At 45.5% G+C, this 23,372-nt stretch overlaps 1 protein-coding gene across 1 annotated transcript in view; it reads left to right on the top strand.

Annotated features, from left to right (window-relative positions):
* The window catches only part of il1rapl2 (interleukin 1 receptor accessory protein-like 2), a 237,001-nt gene extending 214,586 nt beyond the window's left edge, over positions 1-22,415 (top strand). The window contains exons 7-17 of the mRNA XM_068740307.1: positions 5,499-5,631; positions 10,355-10,500; positions 16,597-16,737; positions 17,631-17,691; positions 18,226-18,374; positions 19,432-19,577; positions 19,692-19,769; positions 19,858-19,974; positions 20,790-20,912; positions 21,691-21,936; positions 22,317-22,415. Of these exons, the coding sequence (XP_068596408.1) occupies positions 5,499-5,631; positions 10,355-10,500; positions 16,597-16,737; positions 17,631-17,691; positions 18,226-18,374; positions 19,432-19,577; positions 19,692-19,769; positions 19,858-19,974; positions 20,790-20,912; positions 21,691-21,936; positions 22,317-22,415 (1,439 nt within the window). The remainder of the gene's footprint in view (positions 1-5,498; positions 5,632-10,354; positions 10,501-16,596; positions 16,738-17,630; positions 17,692-18,225; positions 18,375-19,431; positions 19,578-19,691; positions 19,770-19,857; positions 19,975-20,789; positions 20,913-21,690; positions 21,937-22,316) is intronic.
* Positions 22,416-23,372: the final 957 nt, after the last annotated feature.

Below are 23,372 nucleotides of genomic sequence, written 5' to 3'. Positions count from 1 at the left end.
TTATCGTCCAATTAGAAGACCAGATCAACCGCCGTGCAACGCGGGGGTCACAGCGTGCTGATCCATCCGTGACCCGCCATGCAACGCGGGGGTCACGCCGTGCTGATCCGTCCGTGACCCGCCATGCAACGCGGGGGTCACGCCGTGCTGATCCATCCATGACCCGCCATGCAACGCGGGGGTCACGCCGTGCTGATCCGTCCGTGACCCGCCATGCAACGCGGGGGTCACGCCGTGCTGATCCATCCATGACCCGCCATGCAACGCGGGGGTCACGCCGTGCTGATTCATGCATGACCCGCCATGCAACGCGGGGGTCACAGCGTGCTGATCTATCCATGACCCGCCATGCAACGCGGGGGTCACAGCGTGCTGATCCATCCATGACCCGCCATGCAACGCGGGGGTCACACCATGCTGATCCATCCATGACCCGCCATGCAATGCGGGGGTCACAGCGTGCTGATCCATCCATGACCCGCCATGCAACGCGGGGGTCACACCATGCTGATCCATCCATGACCCGCCATGCAATGCGGGGGTCACAGCGTGCTGATCCATCCATGACCCCGCCATGCAACGCGGGGGTCACAGCGTGCTGATCCATCCATGACCCGCCATGCAACGCGGGGGTCACAGCGTGCTGATCCATCCATGACCCCGCCATGCAACGCGGGGGTCACAGCGTGCTGATCCATCCATGACCCGCCATGCAACGCGGGGGTCACAGCGTGCTGATCCATCCATGACCCGCCATGCAACGCGGGGGTCACAGCGTGCTGATCCATCCATGACCCGCCATGCAACGCGGGGGTCACAGCGTGCTGATCCGTCCATGACCCGCCATGCAACGCGGGGGTCACAGCGTGCTGATCTATCCATGACCCGCCATGCAACGCGGGGGTCACAGCGTGCTGATCCATCCATGACCCGCCATGCAACGCGGGGGTCACACCATGCTGATCCATCCATGACCCGCCATGCAACGCGGGGGTCACACCATGCTGATCCATCCATGACCCGCCATGCAACGCGGGGGTCACAGCGTGCTGATCCGTCCATGACCAAGCCCCGGTCGATGTTAGACGTCACATTCTGATGCTGCTGCGTGTTTTAAATCAGACAGTGGAGCTGAGCTATTTTACCCTTCGAGCAAAAAAATAAAAAGGGCTTTGAAGAGAAGGGAGTTCTTTCAGATGCTGCTGTGTGAAATCTGTGAGGGAAGGTTTATAGATTTAATAAAACAGATGCAATGAATTCAGGCTCTCGATGATCCTGCACAGGCGTGGAATGGAACGCTGTTGTTGTAACTCTTAGCTCAGAGGACGAGTGGCTCCCGGACCTCGAGTCGGCTCCCCGATCTCAATCTCAGTTCATTCTCGTCTTTCTTTCTTTTTCTTTTCTTTTTTTACCTTAACGGCTAATTGCTGCTAGCTGCTTTTCAAAACTTGCATTTACCGCTCACCAAAGCACATCATCAAAAAAAGTAATCTCAATCCTGCTGACTCAACTCTTTCACAGAGATGTCAGTCTGGGGCTGTTGCTACTATTCCCCCACTGCTGCACAGGGACGGAGCTGACGGGAGGGGTGAGGTGCAGCAAAGGGGCTGCATGCCCCCCCCCCCCCCCCCCTGAGTAAGTTGTTTGAAAAAAGCTGCATAAAGAGCTATGTGATTTCACTAAACAATTTATATGCAGAAGGGTTGGGGGGCAGTTTTGCAAAGACCAAAAACAACAAACAGAGTCTGTTTATCTTCAGTTTTCCTCTAAAACATTTATTTACCTGGCATAATCAATGAGCAGCGAGGTGAAACCACGTCCGTATATTTATGTGCCGTAAAACCCAAAAGATTCTAGAACGGTTTGCAAGCAGGGCAGCAGAGATGCTGACAGATTAAGGGAGAGATGGGGAATCCTGCAGCGTGGAAGGAGTGTCTGCGGAGAACGAATCATGTCAGCCTGAAAGGACTTCAAACGGAGCCCATGTTGGGTGTTTTATTTGAACCGTGGGGCAGTAGTTTACTGGGCCGGTCCCAACAAATGAAGGATAGAGCAGTGCAATGGTAGTTTGTTTTTTTTGCTTTTGCTTTGTTGTTTTTTTGCAATGGCAGCAGGGTTTACTCAACACAGCCTTTACTGTCAGACGGGAACAGATGCTGGTCCCTCGTATCCCGCAGGTCAGCTTACGTGTGGCACATGCACGTGTTACGAAAGCTAAGTTGCATTACAGAGTGCAGCCAAGTCCGAATGAAGCCTGCAGAGACTCAGACGGACGTTGACGCCTGACTCGCGTGTTTCCTGTTTGCCAACTCATTCCAGATGAGGCCGAGATCGAAGTGTAAAAAGCTCCAAACCATCGTTCATGCAAAGTCTACCAAAACGATTTCTCCAAAATTCCTTTCTGACTTCTAGTTAAATCTGTGCTGCCTTATCCACTAAAAAGCATGATGCATTTCTGCTGATTGAGGGACACACACACACATCAAACTAGACTCACTCTACACACATGGTGTGCCACATAGCAGTCGAGAAAGTTGATGATTGTAATCACTATAACATGCTGAGAACAAAAACACAACCTCAGGGTGCTAATCAATTACTGTGGAGAACACACACACACACACACACACACACAGGGGGGGAGACACAAAATCAAGTTAAACTCATTTCACTCTGATCCAGAGGCTTTTTTTTCCTACTGGCTCTGTAGTGTGTGTGTGTGTGTGTTTACAGGAGGCTGTCTGCCTCTGCGCTACGACAATACAGCCAATCAGAGCTCGTGGATGAATGAATGAATTAATTAATTAATTAATGCAGACTGCCTTACCTCTGGCAGACAAACACAGAAGCAGCTCCCAATAGTCACAGTAACTGAGGAGGAAACGCAAAACAACACACGCACAGATCCACCAGCATCCTCCGCTCGCGTCACCTGAGACGGTCCCCTTCAGTCTAGAAGCTAAATCCAGGTATTAAAACCCAGTTCCCGTGTTTGTCGGGCAGGTCGCTACCCAGTCAGTGTTGGTTCTAGACTGTGCTGATAGAGCGATCGTTACGATAATGCTGGGCTCGATCATAATTACGTGCTAATTGACTGCCTAACGAGGTGGTGCTCGTTAGAATGCTCATTACGGCTCCATCATCGCCACCGATAGCTGTAATCACAGACTGATGGTTTCAAGGTCTGACAGGAGGGTCTGTGTGTGTGTGTGTGTGTGGTTGATTATTACCCTCGCCGAAGGGGAGGTGAGGGTATTGCAATTGGTTCCGTTTGTCTGTTTGTTTGTCTGTTTGTTTGTTTGTCTGTCCGAGCGCATAACTCAAAAACTAGTAACCCAATCGACTTGAAATCTTTACACAAGCAAGGTTCTGTCCGTGGCTCGGTCCTCCCCGAGAATGACATTGATCCGGATCTGGGTCCAAATTCTAGAATTATTTTTACATCTGGAATTGTGCCTGTGCTGTAAACTGTCACTTTAAGAGGGAGGGACACGAATGGCATGATGGGAAAAAGAGTCCAGAAGGAGTCTTGTAGTACGCAGGAGACAAAAATATGACTTGACGTTACTGAACCAAGGACTGTAATTAAAAGTTTCCAAACGAAGATGAACGTAAGTCCAGTCGTTCATTTCATTTCAGGGGTGCAACATAAAAGTTGTATCTTTTCCTGTTCCGGAGCAGCAAGCTAGAGCAGGTTTGGCCCCTCTGATCCGGAAGCCCTGTTTACTGTCTCACAAGATCCAATAGTCTTTTGGAGGTGAGGGTCTGCAATCTCTGATTGTCTTTCTAGTTACCCTCGCCGAAGAGGAGGCGAGGGTATTGCAATTGGGTCCGTTTGTCTGTTTGTTTGTTTGTCTGTCTGCCTGTTTGTTTGTTTGTTTGTCTGTCCGAGCGCATAACTCAAAAACTAGTAACCCAATCAACTTGAAATTTTTACACAAGCAAGGTTCTGTCCGTGGCTCGATCCTCCCCGAGAATGGCATTGATCCGGATCTGGGTCCAGATTCTAGAATTATTTTTACATCTGGAATTGTGCATGTGCTGTAAACTGCCACTTTAAGAGGGAGGGACACGAATGGCATGATGGGAAAAAGAGTCCAGAAGGAGTCTTGTAGTACGTTCCGGAGCAGCAAGCTAGAGCAGGTTTGGCTCCTCTGATCTGGAAGCCCTGTTTACTGTCTCACAAGAACGAATAGTCTTTTGGAGGCGAGGGTCTGCAATCTCTGGTTGTCGTTTTCTAGTTCCCTGTTGCTTTTCGCTCTTCCAGCACTGGGTGGACTGGCTCGGAAGATACTGCTGTTCATTAGTTGGTCTTTCACTATTTCTTCAGAGGGCATATCCCTGTCTAGCAATCCACCGAGAGGATTTGGCCATAAATGCACGACACAAAAATACTTGATTCGTCTTGAGAATGGAACATTTGGAACGCAGATAGTCATGAGTCCAAAGCGTGCCGTCCGAAGACACCGGCGAGAGAGACAAATGGGACTAAATTCGCGGATTAACGCGGCGCCGGGTAGGGAAACACGGACTCGTGCAATGGGAGGAGGGGCTGGCGAGATGCAGGTGACAACAGCGAGGGCGGGGTAGACAATCAGAAGAGAGAGAGGGCACATGGGGTGAGTCCCAAAATAAGACAGGAAATACAAAATAAAAAGCGCGTGGATGAGCTGACGCAGAGGGCGAGCCTTCGATGGAGGCAGCAAAACGGTGAAGGTGCGGAGATCGAGGTCTATCTCAGCCACGCACACACACACACACACACACACACACACACACAGCCATCGTATGTTAACCTTTAGTCCAACCTCACAACAGGAGAACGTTTATGCCGCGTGAACCTATTCACCCAAATCTTAAAAGGTTCCATTCACTGACGAGTTCTGAAAACCGTAGATCGGGGGTGTCAAACCCGTCCGGTGGAGGGCCGAGACACTCCAGGTTTTCCTTCCAGCCGGCTACTAAAGCAGGTGATTGTAATCATCAACACCTCTGATTTGAGAGAAGGAACTAGTGAGATCAGCTGCTGGAGAGATGGTTGGAAGGAAAACCTGGAGTGTCTCGGCCCTCCACTGGACAGGTTTGACACATGTGCTAGATCATTTTACGCTCTTCTCGACAGAGGAAAGTACATTTCATGGTGTGACGTGATCTTTTCTGCTTTAATTCCTGCTTCCCTGCAACAGTTTTTAAACCAGATTGACTTTCTATTGATAAAAAAAAAAGAATGATTGTACAAAAAGGCTTCCAATACTGCGTCTCTCTCGCCGGCCAACGCCTCACCGGTGTCGTCTGTTGGGTTCTCGGGCTTACAGTCTCCTCTCTGCAGCAACCACAGCTTTGACATTAGCCTCCTTCGCTAACGCCGCTGCGTTTTGCGCCTTGCCCTGCTGTGGCGTCCCCCCCCCCCCTCCCTTTCGTGCCTGTTTTAGCTACCCTCCCGTTGGATTAGCATGTGCTTTGTCTGCATTGTGACGCTGCCGTGTTCTGTGTTGCAGGGATGCCGCTGAGCCTGGACTGCAAGGCCTTTTTTGGCTACAGTGGAGAAAACAGAAGACCCATCATCTACTGGATGAAAGGAGAAAAGTTTGTCGAGGAACTAGCTGGACACATTAAAGAGAGTGAAGTCAGGTAAATATGTCCTCTAATGACGAGAGTTTGTGCCGTTAAGCCTTTCTGGAGACAAATACAACAGGAAATATAGACTGAAAAAAACATATATATTTATATTTGTAGATTATATGTTGCTTCTCCTGCAAGAGACCTCAGCATTATCCAATACAGCTCGTCACCTTTATATTGTTAATTCTGAATAGGCTCAACTCCAGCTGCGCTCCTCTCACTGTCGGAATCTCATTTGCTCTCTTATGATTTACGACTCGTTGACAGCTCTGACAGTTTCCTTCTCAAAGTTCCTGAAGAATTATGAATCCTAATAATAAAGTGAAATTGAATCCATTTTGTCACCTATTGGGACTAATTACATTGGGCTACTACTGGGAAACACCTGATTGTCTGCAGGGCGTCAGATATGACTGGGACCCCCCCCCCCCCCCCCCTGACGTATCGCCATGGAAACCATCCCAAAAACTTGCTGTCAGACTCTCAAAGCTCACAGATTAGTGGTTAATAGAGTGAAATTAATACTTCATTAAATTACAAATGTACCTTCATAGCAAGGCTAGGGTACTCACAGGGGGGGGTATAGAGATTAGAGCAGGACTGCATGAAAGAGTTCAGTAGACCGACAACACACCAGTGGAACATAGCTTCATCAACTTCAGCAGTGACCCATAGACGTTTCTATGACCTCATCACGCTGGCAATCCTCGGGGGGGGGGGGTTGTTGTCACCCTGACAACCAATGGACCGACCTTCGCTCATGAATAACCATGAAATGGCATTAACGGGTTAAATCACCATATAAAGATTAGCTTCATAAATGACTTCTACATTTTTCTCATCGCTCATCTAAAGCCCCGGTTAATGCCCTCCGCAACGGCTTCGTTACGTTCTCATTCTCAGTGAGGCTTTAATAGCAGTCTGAGAGGCCCGAATCTCTTTAACCCAAACCGTCCTGCTTAATGTCTCTCATAAAGGGAGTCGCCTCGCCCTCCTCCCCCTCACAGGGAGGTCAGAGGGCAGGGGTAGGCGACAGAGGAGCAGCTACTGCAGGGAGGTGTCCCATGTTTTGCTCGAGGACACTTCAGCGGGAGGGCTGCAGCTCCGGCCTGCTGGGGCCTGGACTCAGATTCTCCGAGTGACGGTGGATTCTCCCGGGAAAGTAGTGTCGATAAAGAGGGCAGGGGCACGTCTGAGTATTCACTGTTCAAACCTGAAACTAATTACGCCCCCCCCCCCCCACCCCCCAAGCATGAAATAAACCTTTGCCTAATGAGTTCCTCATCCTTGGGTCCAGTCCTCCATCCCCAGGCCAGACTAATCCAGTCACAGGTACTCCAAATTCAACATCCGCACGGCAGCAGAGAGACTCCTGCTGGGATGCTCATTAATCCGTCCGTGTTTAACGGCCACCACCCGGCCTGCTGCTGCACCGGCCAGTGTGTGTGTGTGTGTGTGTCTGTCTGTTTGCACAGGATCCAATACTGCTCCCCTGATTATGTGAATGCCTATAATGACCCTGTCTTGTTACCGCGCGGTCTGTCAGAGGACTGTTGACGCGCTCCCCATCGTTATTAATACACCATCCACAGAAAGCAGGGATGCTGTGAGTAGCTGGGATGGCAGGAAGCTTCCTATTTTCTCTCTGCGCTTCCCATCTGAAAAGATTCGTCCGAAGATGCGGCTGCACCTTCTCAGAAGTTTCATTGGTCCAAACATGCCCAACTCGGTGCATGTGTGCCAAATCATCGCTTTTGCTGCAGCTGCTGGTCGAGTTTCACCGACGTCTTACCGTCATCGTTCATGTTCGTTCTGTGAAGTGAATTCACAATTGCAACACTATTTTTTTATTTAATGGCCGAATCGGAATCAGAATCAGAATCAGAAGGCTTTTATTGAGCCCAGAGGGAGTTTCTGTTTTTCTTTGGTTCGTGTGTGTGGTGGTGAGGAGATGCCCCCCCCCCGCACCCCGCTTGGTATTCACATCGCCGTCCACTCCAACTGCTGTCAAAGCCTCACTGTTGCATGTTTACTAAACAGGAGATTTTATCGGCAGCTGTATAAATCATTAGTTGTTGCCATCTCCACGTTCTCGGTTTATTAAAATTCCCAGTGTTAGTACTGCATGCAGAATTCTAGTCTAGTCGAGAATTGAGGAGGAAAGTGGAAAGAAGGAAGAGGGGAAGCGATGAACCTTTAGTCAAGAACGTCCATTGCTCTGCCCGAGTACAAAAACACCAGAGAAAACTGCCAGCAAGAAAAAGGTCAAGATGTGTTTCCTCAGAGGAGGTTGTGTGTCAGAATCCTCTGAATGCAAGCATGTGGATGAAAGCCTCAGGTGACAGGCACGATTCCTTTTCATGGTCAGCTCCTAGCTGAAGGACGACGCGCCGACTCCTGTTGTCTTCAGTCCTCGTGTCTGGACTGCTGCAGGTTGCTCTGGGTGCGTCGCTTCCAACGGTTCAAACAGACTCCAGGCTCTTTCGTTATGCCGCGCCCCCCCCCCCACCCCCTGCTGGGTCGTGCATGAACATTTATTATTATTTGGATTCTGACCCATCTAGAAAGAAAAGCTCAACACATAGTGCTCAGTGCTTAACAGTGAATTACCTGTAATTCAACCAGGAGCAGTTACACCTTTTTCTATTCACCATTTCTCTTTCTTCCTGACTTCTACAATCGCCTGTTGAGGAAATGCTCTCTTCCTCTCGCTCTTCTCTTCCACCTTCTCCTTCTCCTTCTCCTTTAAAACTGACCTTTCTGGTGTATTTGATCTTTTTTTTGTGCTTTTTGTTCAAATTTATTTAACAGAATTAAAAATTTGGTTCTGCCGGTTTTGTCAGAAGCCGATTTGGCCCTAAGTCGGCCCCCGTTAATTTACCATAAGTCTATTATGCTGCGTCACGGAGCTGTAAAAGTTGTCGGGGATTTCCATAATAGATGGAGATTCCATAAACTGCTTACACAACAAAGGGACTGCAAGACATTTAGCTTTATTGATTATACGTTAACTCATAATAGACACGCCGATGCACGTGGGCATAGAGTTTCAAGTTACCCCCCCAAAGGGAGGAATGTTAGAGGGACGATCTGTGGGATTGTCTTTGTTCAGCTTCTGGAACAAACACTTCAGAAGCCGAACAGTTGTCGAACCTCAGCGCTGATTTTCCTCACTAACTTGTACCATTTATGAAATGTTCTCAAACATTGCCTTTATTGATCATACAGATCTGAGGGAGATAAAAGAGCCAAGGAGAGCTAAGAAAACTCTTTACAAGGAGGAGTAGGAGACAATTTCCTCTCGCTAGACATTGTGGGTGAGACGGCAGAAACTGTCGCACACTCAATTCGCTCGCTCGCTTCCTGCTATGTCGTAAAAACACCTCCAAAAGACCACAGACGAGTGCGGACGTAAAGTCGAACTGTCGTAAGCCGCGTAGTTCGTAAGTCAACGACCCCCCTGTAGATGCTATCTTTGCTTCAGTTCAACGTCTAGCATAATTGTGTGTTTCAAAGCAGCTTTCCCAACACTAGAAAGGATGTCTCATTATTTTAGATGTGCAGAACCAGACACCTGGTGAAGAAGGCCCAGCAACGGCTCTTCTTGCTCAGGAAGCTGAAGCGGGCTGGACTTTCCTCTGTGCTGCTTGAGAACTTCTACCGGGCCACGATAGAGAGCATCCTGTGTCTCAGTGCGACCGTGTGGTACGGCAGCTGCACGGCGCAGGACAGGAAGGACCTATCCCGGGTGGTGAGGACAGCTCAGGGGATTGTGGGTCACCGTCTGCCTGATTTGGACTCTGTTTACACCTCCAGAGTCCAGAGGAGGGCCAGACGCATCGCCACAGACCCCACCCACCCGGGCCACAAACTGTTTGTCCCGCTCCCATCAGGGAAGCGGTTCAGGACAATAAGAAGCAGCACAGCGAGGCTCAGGAACAGCTTCTTCCCTCGGGCTGTGAAAGCAGTCGTTCCCTCGTAGTGATCTGGGACGCGGAATGGACGCTCTGTGCCTGTCCCGCTGTGCTGCTGCTGCTATTTTGCACTATTTACTTGATTCTCATTCTCAACCTCTCTGATGTGTATATATATCGTTGTTTTAGGAGAGATTTTGTTTTTCATTTTATGTTCCTATGTGTGCCTTAAGCCGTGGGCCTTCACACGATTTTGTTATGTCAGCATAATGACAATAGAAACTCTTCTAAGTCTTGATGAAGCTTGTTTCAGAATCACAAACCTTTCCCGTCTTTAGACGCCACCGGGCCATCTGAGAAGACTGTTCTGAATGTGCGACGTCAGCACAGTGAAGTCTGACGTCAGATACGAGAGGTTCAGACGGAATCTGACCATGAATCAGGCGTAAGGGTGCGCGCCATGACCGAAACATCCGCTCAGGCTCCGCCTCTTCTCTTTTTCCTCGCAGCCTTCTCCAGGAGCATGACCTCACCATAAGGAGAGGAGCATTTCCCAGCTGTCGCCAATGTTTCCCACACATGCCTCCTTGCTCCCGATGTCCTCGTTTTTCACCTGCGCCACATTCTACCCTGCTGAATCTTAATTCCTCGTCTTTTCCTTCCTTTTGGTTCTCTTCCGGTCGTTTTCTGATACATAAACCAGCGGAAAAACTCTATCCACTGCTCAGGAAATGTTCATATACCTTCATTGTAGGGTCCATTTATTGAATAGAATTGCCTGTGAGTGACTTTAATTTTCTCTTTTCCTGTTTCTCCAGGGTTTTAAGGGAGCATTTGGGAGAGAAAGAGGTGGAACTCTCCTTGATATTCGATGCCGTGGAGGATGCAGACCTGGCAAACTACACCTGTTATGTGGAGAACCACATAGGGAGACGCAGCGGGAGTGCGATCCTGCAGAAGAAAGGTAAGACGACTCTGCCACCCTTCATTCCTTTCCTGCAATTCTATTAGGTAGAATTAATGTTCCAGATACATAAATAAAAACAAGTCATTGTATTATCAGGCCACAAAACACAATACATAAATAAAACAGAGGATAATTTACATGAAATGTAATAATTACCAACATCATCAACCAAAACCGCATTTGGCAAAAAGCTGTTTTAAAGGGACAGAGAATGCACGATGGGGCAGTGAACATTGTTTGCGTATGCATCAAGCATTCAGTATGCATGATCGGATTAATCATTGAGAAGCGTAGCCACATGTTTAAACTTTAGATAGAGCCATGCTAGTTAATACAAACTTTATGCTGCATTGAGATCAATCAATGGACTTATGCCTTTCGCAGATCAAAGACATCAGACGATAATCTTTCCATCCAACTCTTTGCCAGAAGGCAAATAACTCTATTTCTCAAAATGCAGATCCATTACTGTAAGCAGGAACCCTGAGAATGTTCCTTTGCTGTGTGTGTGTGTGTGTGTAAAAGCTCCTCCCAAACTTAATATCGAACATTTAAGTAGCTGTTCATGAACATCTGAGCGCAAAAATCAAATGGCCCGATCTATGGAAAAACCAAAAGCCCATGAGAGAAGACGCCATTTGACAGGACTGCTATAAGAGCTTATCTACAGAAAGGCAACAGCAAAGAGTGCTGAGCATGACAGACGGAGCCAAATTGAAAAAGCGGCATCTCATCGTTACCACTTAAAGTATTCAGCTGAAAAATGCATGAGGCCAGAGCTCCTTTTGTAAAACACTTGCAGCAGCCTGTGGAATAATCTTGCTTTCCTCCTGATGAGCAGAAATAGCTGCCCTGTTTGAGTCAGAGGCCATAACCCCGAACACGGAGACAAAAAGCCTGGAGCGACTGCGAGAATCCGACGAGCCGGCGGCTGTAAGGACGACGGGACGTGGAAGCAATGCAGGAAAAACAAGGAGAGAATGTGGGAAAAGGATAATCAGGCATATAAATGGAGAACAAGGGAGAACTAAAGGATAGGAGGACTAAAAAGAGCTCTTTCTTTTTCCTCGTTTGACTCCCGCTGAATGCCTTGGGTGTCAAATCTATCGTACGATACTTAACTAGCACCCGAGGGAACCTGACACACAGGCACAACCCCGCAGGATCACGCACACACTCACACACACATCCAGATGGGTCAGGGTGGGGAGCGGATAGTCGTCATTACTTCACACTATAATTAGCAGAATGAACGCAGGGAACTGTGTTTATGTACAAAGACACACAGTACAATGTACGTGTTGAACGTACCCTGGTTTGTTAGCTCCACATACAGCAGAGGAGTTTCTGTGTTCCAGTGTGTTTGGGATGGTTGGCTGGACCGTCGCTGAGCCAGATCAAGATTAGGGGGACAATCCGGACATTTTTGTTTTCATGTCCTGAAATATTTTCTCACTTTTTCGTCCTTTTTCTTTATTCCATAAGAAGCTGCTGATCCTATTTTTAATGAAACTTCTCGAATTTTAGAAGCATGGGCCAGGCAAATGAAGTTCCATTTGTGTGACGCTGTTCGACAGTCACAGAGATGCTTTACTGACCACTACTACTACTAGTACTACTACTACTAGTATTACTACGACTACTACTACTACTACTACTAGTACTACTACTACTATTACTACGACTACTACTACTACTACTAGTACTACTACTATTACTATAACTACTACTACTACTACTACTACTACTATTATTACTACGACTACTACTACTACTAGTAGTACTACTACTACTAGTACTACTACTATTACTATGACTACTACTACTACTACTATTACTACGACTGTTACTACGACTACGACTACTACTACTACTACTATTACTACTGTACTTTCAGCTTGTCCCATCAGGGGTCGCCACAGCAAATCAACTTTCTCCACTTCACCCTGTCCTTTGCATCGTCCTCCCCAACACCAGCCACTCTCATGTCCTCCCTATATTTATATTTTTAGTATTTTTTACTTTTACATTTTACTTTACTTATATTTAACTATTATTTCACTCTTTATGCTCAAGCAAAGAGTGACTTTGTTACAAAGAAACACTCAAAGCACTCGAAACATCACCTGATTTAAGACTCTTCTATGTGTAATCAAGAAACGATGCTGACAAAGGGAAATAAAATACATATATTTTCCAGATTCCAGCATATTTTGTGAAATAAATCTATAAGCCATGAGGTCAGTGTCGTCTTCCTCCTGGCCCAATCAATGAAGACTTCTTTAAATCATTCCAACACTGATAGGTTCCCTGACAAGCATGTGTGTTGCGACCTGGAGGTACGGAATATATAACTGAACACCATTTAAATATATATATATATATATATATATATATATTAGAAAGAGGTGAATGCATAACTTTCTCCAAAAAAAGAATTGGGTTCATGATTAACATTTTTGTTACGAGCTGGAAAAAAACAATGATGTGTAAAATATATACTGTATAAATATATATACTGTATATACGATTACCTTTTGAATAAACTGAATAAAAACCATGCATAATTTGCATCTCTTCTACTTCCACGGCTTTGACTTTAAAGTTCACTAACCCGGCCAACGAGCAAGAAGTCCGCTCCAGCACTTCCTGGCCTGAAGCCATGAAAATAATAAGAAAACCTGATCGGGTACTTGAACACAACATGGCAACCCAAACAAAAGCACAAGTTGTCCTAAGTTCGAACAAGTTAGCAGAGCTTGATTTCACGCACTGTTTGTGCGATTGGATTAGGGTGGGCTCTCATCCTGCACTGACCCAAGGTCGTGTTCCATTCGTGCACTTCCACAGACACACACACACACACATCCACAGGACACACACCATACACGTCCACTCGTAACTGACAGAGCAGAAAGCGCTGCCTTCCACCACAAGAGCCTTAAAAAAAAGAGAAATAGAAAACCGGAGGAAGACACAAGCTGGAGGAGTTGACAGGAGAGGGGAGGGATTTGGAGACGCTGGCCAACGCTCTAAGATGACATGGTGGCTCCACTCAGAGGTTTCTGTTGGGTGTTTACCGCGCAATCCTGTCTCAGGCGCTCATTATAAAGGCAAGGACTCCAGATTTATTGTGATGAGGACTGATTTGGGACAGGGAAGCTGCAACTAAACGTTGAGGATGACTTCATACGTCTTGGATTTATGGGCAAAGCTGTTATTTATTAGGTGAAAAGCCTTCAGCGAGCATTTAATCAATGTGATTGCTCTAACTAAGGAAGGAGGTGGGGCAAAAATGTAAAAAAGTGCTAACGCATCCATCTCTCTGAGGGACGATACCTTTTTCCTCCTATAACAAACGGATGCTCTCCCTTTCTCTCACTGTTATCCGTCAAACTAAACCGTTTGTCTTTCTCAACTGCAATCACACAGTTTGTGTCTTCCCTCGGTATGTCAGTGTGTGGCAGCACGTTTTCGTTTTTGGCTGCTCTGATTACAAGCTGTTTTCAACCATACTTTAACTTTTGTTTTGTGTCCGTCTACCCCAACAGATGAACGTTAAATAAAACGCTCGGTTAGTTCCATTTGGGCTCCACACAACGTGAAACGAACTGGCGTGAACTCATCCACACCGCTTGGTGAAAGCGAGCCTGAAATCTTGCAACTCGTTTCCAAGCAAATGGGTTGAACGAATCCTGTGCACACACACACACACACACCTGCACAGCTGCTTTTCCCATTCTTGCCGGCCAGACCTCTGCTCAGGTTGGGATTGAACGAGGCCACCAGCATTTTGAATGGGAGACTTCTTCTAGGTGTTCAGATTCTATAGGCCAGAGTTTGTTCTTCACGCCTTCGGTAAAGAGAGCTTCGGGGACTCATTGAGGCGTTTCAGCGTCAAATGTCAGATTCAAACTGTGATAGACGGTTGTTTGGTGAGATGAGCTTTAAGGGTTTTTCATTTCATAATCCTAAATGCTGTTTTTGATCAATTTGCGTTGGCCACCAGATGTTAAATGAGCCTCAAATAAGGAATGAAAGCCAGCGACGACGGCGAGAATCAACACGGCGGCGTCTGTCGGTGTTCATGAAGGTAGACAAAGTGCAAGAAGTGGATAGAAGTTCTGCAATCAGTGCATCATCATGTCTTTATGCTCTACACATGCAGGCGCTCGCACCACCGCTAACGGGAAATGCTCATTTTAACGCCCGATAAGTTAAAAGCATGCTTGAAATTCAGCGCTGAAATACATTCTGTTGCACTCATATCAGGAGAGAAAGCGAGGCATTACTAACGGAAAATATCTGAGGAAGATAGATGTGGAGGGACACATAGCGTGTGTGTGTGGGGGGGGGGGGGGGGGGGCAGAGAGGAGCACATGGGGGAGAAGGGAACAGAGAGAAGCGGGGGTTTCTAGATGGGTCTCATTATTAATGGAAGTTATTTGAGTTCACTTCACTGGAAAGCAAATATTTGACAATTACTTAAATGTCATTATTCCCTTCCCTCCTCGGCTCCTTCGACGTATCCTCCCTAAAACCCACCCTGCTGCCGTCCCACTCTGAACAGAGTGCGTGAAAAAACTCGGCTGGGCCCGCAAGTACGGCAGAGTGAGAGCGACAGCTACCGGCGGAGCGAGGAAGCTTCTGATTCAGTACCAAACACAGATGCATTGTGGGAGAGGGAGTTAGAGGTTATTCATTCAATATTAACCAATTTCAATGCACAACCCCGAGTCAATCCAGTGACTTCTCGTCAGTCTGTTATAGTTTCATTGATATATCTCCACATATTCTGCAGCTGTCGGGCTTTTTAATGCTCAAATGTGGAGAAGGAAAAACAGGAAAGCCCTTCCCTCAGTTTAGATGCTGCGCTTTGTCTTGGTAGGCTTTATAGTACCGGTAGTTTATGGAGGTTTGGATTGTTATTAAGCATTAATTATAAACAATAAAAACAACTGAGAAATAAAATAGTTTAGACACTATTGTGCAGCATGATAAAAAAACAGGTTTTACATATCAGTACTTCTATGGATCCTCAAACACGCAGCAGTAACGATCGGACAAGTTTGCTCGTGTTGTGTCTGAAATATTAATAATTCCTCAATGCACTGCATGAATTTAAGAAACAAGATTACGAGTCCCTGCATCGGCCAAAAAAATCAATAACGCCGATCTCTCTTCAGAAGCTGTGTGCGTGTGTGTGTGTGTAGGTGTGTGTGTGTGTGTACAATAGATCATATATCTCCCAGGTGTCATTCACCAGCCATCTTCCATTAATCTCCCATTCACTCATATTGCCTATGATTGATCATTGATCATTCACACACACACACACACACACACAAGATCTGTGTGTGTGTGTGTGTGTGTGTGTCTGTCAAATATGCTGAGGCGAGGTCATCCTTCTCTCTCAGTCAACCTGAAATACAGTATTTTGTGTTGACGCTGATTTTTTATTTTTTTTTATTTTTTTTGGGGGGGGGGGTCTCTTTGGTTCTCCTTGGAGCGTTTTTCCACGCGTGGAACGTCAGAACATTCTCAAAGTGATTTCAACAGACCCTGTGCACAAAGCGGGCCGTCGGTCGGGGCGAGCTAACCGGATCAGTGCTCGATTGTTCAGCCTCGGTGGCGATGCGCTCTAAAGCCGCTCTAAAGTCGATTAGGATTCAAACATTCCAGGGAACAAAGAGAGAATTACAAAAAGTGCAAAAGAAACTCCCGTCCATGAGCAGCCGTCTGCTAAATATGCGTCCGCTTTAGTTTTCTACGTAGCAAACATCCTCTGTGCCACCTGCAGAATGGGAAAACTCCATTCCCTGGTGCATTGGCTCTGCATTGGTCTGACAACACAATCAAATACAAGCTGAAATGAAGCTATCAATGCATCAGGCCTATGGTGATTTATGTTTTCACACTCCGCTTGCACAGATTCTGATGAAAGCAAACCAGTTTGTATGAAACGCCAAAGCACCAACGAGAGCTGAGCTTCCGTGATGCAGTCTGGAGAAAGCTCTGTCATGATGTGGCCTCACCCGCAGCGGATCTTTGGAGGAAATCTCATCAGTCTCTTTTCTCCTCCTGTCGCTGCAGATATGTATCGTCTGGAGCTGGCCGGCGGTCTGGGGGTCATACTGTTGCTGCTGGGAGTCCTTACCGCTCTTTATAAGTGCTACAACCTGGAGATCATGCTCTGCTACAGGAGACACTTTGGGAGCGACGAAACTGAAGACGGTGAGTCTAAAACTGTACAACAGCAGTCCTGTAGAAACACGACACAGCAGAGAACTACAAAAAGTACAAAACATCAGATTTCATTCAAGTCGGGCAAAAAAAAAACAATTAAGCTCCATAGTTTTTGCAATTATTGAATTTCTCTCATCTATTTATGGGACAACACAAATTACAGAAGCATAACTGACAGTGAAAATCAATGTCCGTTTCCCCAGCTTTTGCTTCCGAGGTCTTTATTTCTATTATTGTTATCAAATATGATCAATATTCAGGTAAATATTGACAACATGAAAGGAAACGTGGGAATAGAATATTAGAATCGGCTGACTGCATAATGAGCTCTGTCAGTTTAGTAAGAAATAAGTATCAAAAATAGTGCTTCCTGAAAACTGGATCAATCTCAAATTGTAAATAAAAACAAGGTCCTACATAAAAGATTTCACATTAGCAATATTTATTTAACACTCTTAGGGCATGTTCAAAGTCAACCATCCTGTCTGTCATGCATGTACTGTACATGGATCATAGTTACTAAGATTTGCTCTGATAAACTCTTTGAGGTCAAACACCAGATGAGGGTAAACAGAAAATATTCATGATAACTATTTGTAATTAGAAAAAAAGTGCATAATTCCTGGTGCACTATTGTGCAAATGTACAATTTGCACAATAGAGAATGCAATTTACAAGATGTGCTGCAAAAATGAAAACTTGCTCATTTATTAAGAATATATATTTTTTGGAATGCAAATGGGAATAAAAAATTATATATATTAATCTAATATTCTCATTTTCAGCTTCAAATAGAGATCAGACGTTTAAAAATGGATGAGAATTGCTCCGAGTGTTTTCCGCGGAGAGGTCATTGACCCGCCTTCCGTCTCTCTCCGCAGATAACAAGGAGTACGATGCCTATCTGTCCTACACCAAGGTGGACCTGGACTCTTTGGGCAGGTCAGTCCTCGCTACACGTGGCTGTTGTAATTAAACTGAGCTCTCTCGCCATAATAATAAAAAACACAGCAATACATTGGACTTTGGCAACACACTATATGAAAATGAACGTTGAAAATATTTGAACTGACAACTTTCATCTCATGAGAAATGCTGTGAGCCGCGCTCTCTCTGAGAATGAGTCTGAAAGATTCAAATGTTAAGCCCGTGTGTGAAGCAGGGCGCTGGTGTCAGGATGTAGCTCGCACAGCTCGGCGTAAAAATAAACGCACTCAAATAGATATAAAAAAATATATTTCTGTGGTTTTAGAGACAAGCATTACCCAATGGAATGCATGCAGCAATTTGAATGTCATACGCCATGTCTCAACTTCCTGGAGGGAAAGAGTGCGTGAAGTTTAATGACGTCACATTACACGCATTCTGGGTGTTGATGCTTATTTTTAACTGGCGCTCCTTTTCACGACGGTTTTTGTATGCTTTTTATTTTATTTTTTAACCCGGAGCCGTGATTGTTCTTCTGTCCTCCAGCAGGACGAGCAGCGACGAGGAAACATTTGCTTTGGAGATCCTTCCAGACGTTTTAGAGAAACATTATGGATACAAGCTGTTCATCCCAGACAGAGATCTGATACCCAGCAGTAGTAAGTCCAGCAACACACACACGAAACAATACATTTACTGTTGCGCTCCCTTAAACAGTTTATCAGCTTCTTATGAACCCAGAAACAACCTCAGGGATGAAACCACAAAGAGGAAATGTCATTTGTACCAAACACAGAAAGTTGTCAAATAGAGGAGAGAGCAATATTTAGACCAGAATAAGCACGAAACAAAAGGGGCCGTCCTGCGCCGCGCTCCTGTCTGTCGCTCCTGTTGGCAGCTGACCTCTCGGTACTATGTCAGGCTACAGTGATTCTACGCTCTATACAATTAGGATATCCCCCCTCCCGCCTCACATTTAACCATTCAGCCTAAAAACCAGGAGAATCTGTGGAATGAGCCGCGTTCATGTGCAGCTCCCCCGTTCACACCAGCCATACGGTCAAGAACAGCCACATTGCAGACACGCACACAACAATACCACACACACCGCCTGTCATCATTTCAGAGGTTGATGGGTCCCTCTCTGTCCGAAAAATGACTGTTATTACTGTTATCTGTCAGTGCTCTGACCTGACAAGCTCACAGGTCCACACACACACACACACACACACACACACACTTCCATCAAGCACATTAAAACAACATGACTGTCACAGCACTCCTCTGTCCTTGTTCATAGTTTGAGGATGACCCTCATTGGACTGTGATGAAGATCAGCAGCATCAGAATCAGAAGTAGTTTATTGTCATTGAGGGTTCACAGACGAGGAATGTTTCTGGGTGGAGTCGTGCAACATCTAACAGTAATGACAAAAAACATAAGTACAGAACACATCACAAAAACAGCAGCATCAGGAGCGGATACACAGATGTGTATTAGCAGCAGTAAAACTAGCGTAATCACGCAGTGCAAATAGAACAGTGCAAGTTACCGGTTATGAAATGTTCAGGAGTCCGGGACAGAATAATTAATTGTTCATGAGTCTTGCAGCCGAGGGGAAGAAGCTGTTCTTGTGGCGGGAGGTTCCGGTCCGGATGGACCGTAGCCTCTGTGCCACACCGATCTGTGGCACCCTTCAAAATCTCATCCTGACAGTCTTCCCTTTCATTTTGCCTCCATGTCTGTCCGTGTCAGCATACATTGAAGACTTGGCTCGCAGCGTTGACCAGAGCAGACGTCTGATCATCGTTTTGACTCCAGAGTTTGTCGCCAAAAGAGGGTGGAGCATCTTCCAGATAGAGACTCGCCTCCACTCCATGCTGGTCACCGGGGAGATCAAGGTACGATGCAGCAAATGGGGCAGCAAGAAGCGGGCGAGATGTGCTGGAATCTTCCGTCATTGTCCGCTAAAGGAAACGCCTCTCTGACTCGAAACCGCTTTTCTCTGTGTCCAGGTGATCATGATCGAGTGTGTCAACCTGAAGAACGTCATCAACTACCAGGAGGTGGAAGCACTGAAACACACAATAAAGGTACAAAGAGGGAAAATCAATAGAGGGGAAATCGATTGTAACAAGACATTAAAGAAATAATACATTATATGTTGAATGCTTCCTGCAGGTTTTATCCATTATTAAGTGGCGGGGTCCGAAGAGCAATGAGCTGTCTTCAAAGTTTTGGAAACAGGTGGTCTATGAGATGCCCGCTAAACGGAGGGAGACGCTGTCCAGACGCCAGGTATACTGCGTCCAACAGGAAGGGCGCGACGTTCATGAGCACATTCACAAATTCCATATCAGCTTCACATTTATATGTGGGCACACACGTTCACAACAACATGATTAATTTATTAATTCACCTGAAATAGAGATACATTTAGCAAATACATGCACGTGCAGTGAATTACGCATCCGCTCTCCTCTGAGAGACTTACATTTTTTCAAGAAAATCTGCATAAATGCGTGATTTTAATTAATTTTTCTTACTCTTAATAATTCCCATAATTATGTGGCTTTGCAAAATGGTCATATATAATAATAATTAAAAAGAATAAATGCTTATTGTAAACTGGTTTTTTCCTGCAGATTAAATATATTTAGTGTTCTGGGGAACATTTAGAGCAGTTAGAGGATGTGAGAAATGTTGCATCAGCCATCACTGGGATCATTAATAGTACTTTATGACAATAATGGATCTTGCTGAAACAGAGCATTTATACAGAACATATGTAAAAGTAGTATTGTATACCTGTAATTAGAATTAATGAGAAAAACAAATGCATCAGTCCTACGTTTTATCAATGTTTCTCTTTTCAATGGTAGTTTTATTCTTTGTCAAACACATACGTGAGTGAAATATTGTACTGCATAAGCACAGGACAATCTCTGAAAACTTTTGCTGCTATAATAATTCTCATTATAATAATAATAATTGTCTTCCTTTTTGATTGAAATGTAATTGTGTTTTACGCAGTGGTTCAGTATTTTTGGAATCAGGCTTTAATTATAAATCCATCCAATGAAAGCTCTATAACTGTGTTTACACCTTAACAGGTGATGGACTCCGGTGAACAGGGCCTCTTTGGTGACCTCCAGACCACTGTCTCGACAATTGCCATGACAACCACTTCTGCCACTCTGGCGCCCCCTATTGACACTCGGCATGGGCATCATCAGGTACTGACTTGTGAAAATACAGACTCACACAAGAGAGAGAGAGAGAGAGAGATTATTCACATTTGGTCTAATTTATATCATGAAATGTTTTATTATCATCGTAGGAAAGGAGCATGAGGAAATTAAACGTTTTCATTTTGAACGTGTGTGTCGCTGGAGTTACTTTCGCTGCACAGCGCAGTTTACGTGTTTCTTTCAGCTACTTGTGCTTTTGTTCGGTACGCTATGGTTTGCCAAGCATTTTCTCTGTCTTTCATTACAGTGGCTGTGTTTCATATTATAGCCTCTTTATTTCCCCCCCTGAGATTCATTAGCAGCCTGCTCACTGGTAATAAAGTATAAAAGGCGGCTTCTGCATTTCTGGGTCAATAAATACACTGGACATGATGGTATATTGAAGAAAGTCATTAATGCGCATTTATCTGAATGTCCTACTTTGTTATGTGACGCTGAATCATACCTGCCTGTCACTTGGCCAAAGTGAACCAGGAGCCATTTATTAGCCATTTGTTGTATTATTATATGATGTCCTTCAGGTTTTCTGGTGCTTTTGTGAATGACTATCTCACTTTTGGTCCTTGATTAAAAAGAGCGCCAGCTTCATTCATTTCCGACTCTTCCCAGAGTTCTTTTTTTTTTTTTTTGGCCATTGTTTGTTTTTACCCAGAAATAAAACCATGAAAATATCTTCAGAACTTGGTTATTAAAAACTTGAGTGGTCTGATTAACATGTAGATTTATTACTTCAGGTGAATAAATGTTTGTTTTCTAACGTCAGGTTGCCTTGGCGACAGAGATCCCTGACTACAACCAGATGACCTTGCCACTGGGGGGCGGTCACACCGCGGCCCAAATGAGACACTTCTGTCGCAGCTATGAGTTCCAGCTTCCCACACAGCTTCCCACACAGCCTTCCTCCCTGTCACCCCCCCTTCCACCTCCCTCCACCGTGCAGTTCTCCACCCTGGGCCCTGGAGGACGCCACGTCTACTGCAACATCCCCATGACACTGTTAAATGGACAGGTGGGGGGAAAGGCTGGACCGCTGCTTCTCTGTTTGCCTGCATGCATGACATTTGCTAGTTTCTCGCATCAAACATCTACAAAGTGTCCTTCCCTTTCCTTATGTCTGTTCTGTTGCTGTTGCTTATGTGCATGTTTCCAGTTTAAATATATTAAAAATGAAAACCCTCTTTTCTCCCCAGGGGCTCAGAGCAGTTCACTGGGGAACAAGAGGTCTGTTTGGATTAAAGATAATGCAGAAAGACAGGGAAAGAGTCACTTGCAGCGTAGTTGTCATATATGACATGTTGGCATGCAGTAGTCCTTTCCCTTTTATTCTTGTAGACTTTTGCTAGAAGTGCTGAGGAGACTTTCATTGCTGTGGTGTTTTTTTTTTTCTAGGTGTCTCAGAGCAGTACGCTTGGGAAGAAGCCAGAACTTCACCTGAACAGCACCTTCGTACCTCTCACCAGCAGAGAACTAAGCTCTGACATCTGGTAGAAGGAACGCTCAACTGGTGCTGGATTATAGATTGCTTTTACCTTGTTTCTGGACATCAGGTAGACTGGTCGTCAACTAGTTTTCATTGGGTTTCTGTACCGCGAATAGCCTTCGTTTCCAGGAGGACTGCCTGCAGACTCGTTTTGGACCACTTCATTCTATCCTTTGAATACAGGACTGCTTAATGACTTTACACGCCTTGGATTCAGAATGATTTGGCACACTTGGTGTAGATTGCCTCCAAATAGTTGGATTCAGAGTACAAAACTGATTGTTCCCCCCCCATTATTGGACCTACAAACTGGTTACAGACTGAAACAAACTGTCAGATGTGGAGCCATGACCTCTGGGGATTGGAAAGGACTCCTATTATATAATAATAACCTTGACTGGTGCAGAGATCTTCCAGAGGTAATGGAAGTATAGATGTTAAAGATCTGGAAAAGATCCCGAAAAGATCCAGGATACTGAAACATCGACCAGGTGTCAACAGAGACAAGTTTGTGCACGCCAGCTTTGTGCCCAGAACACCAGTTGATTGGTCAGCTTGTTACTACTCAGAAATGTTAGTGAACTGAAAAATAAAAGTAGCATCAGTTCAGTATATCTATCTACCTGCTGTTTAGATGGCTTAAATGAGCAGATGTCAAGCAATGATTTTGGAATACCAATCCACCTGCAGCAAGCCAACCTGTTGTAAAACAAATCCTGGCTAGCTAGCTAGTTAGCTACCTACCTAGCTACCAGGTTGGACCCTTAGAGGCTACACTGGTTGACTTGTAAAGAAATGGATTCCAGCAAGATTAACTAAGCGATGTGTAAAGCACTTGTGAAACTTCAATAGCACAGCTAGTTGTTAAAACTAGCTAACTAAAGGACTAGTCACTTCTGGAGATGGAGGGTGAATCTCCATGACAACATGAAAACCAGCTGATTTAACCTGGTAACCCGCTAAAT

This window comes from Brachionichthys hirsutus, chromosome 6 (genome assembly GCF_040956055.1).
Source record: "Brachionichthys hirsutus isolate HB-005 chromosome 6, CSIRO-AGI_Bhir_v1, whole genome shotgun sequence".
NCBI classification, from domain to species: Eukaryota; Metazoa; Chordata; class Actinopteri; order Lophiiformes; family Brachionichthyidae; genus Brachionichthys; species Brachionichthys hirsutus.
The sequence above is the reverse complement of the archived record's forward strand: the minus strand, read 5'-3'. Positions and strand labels throughout refer to the sequence as shown.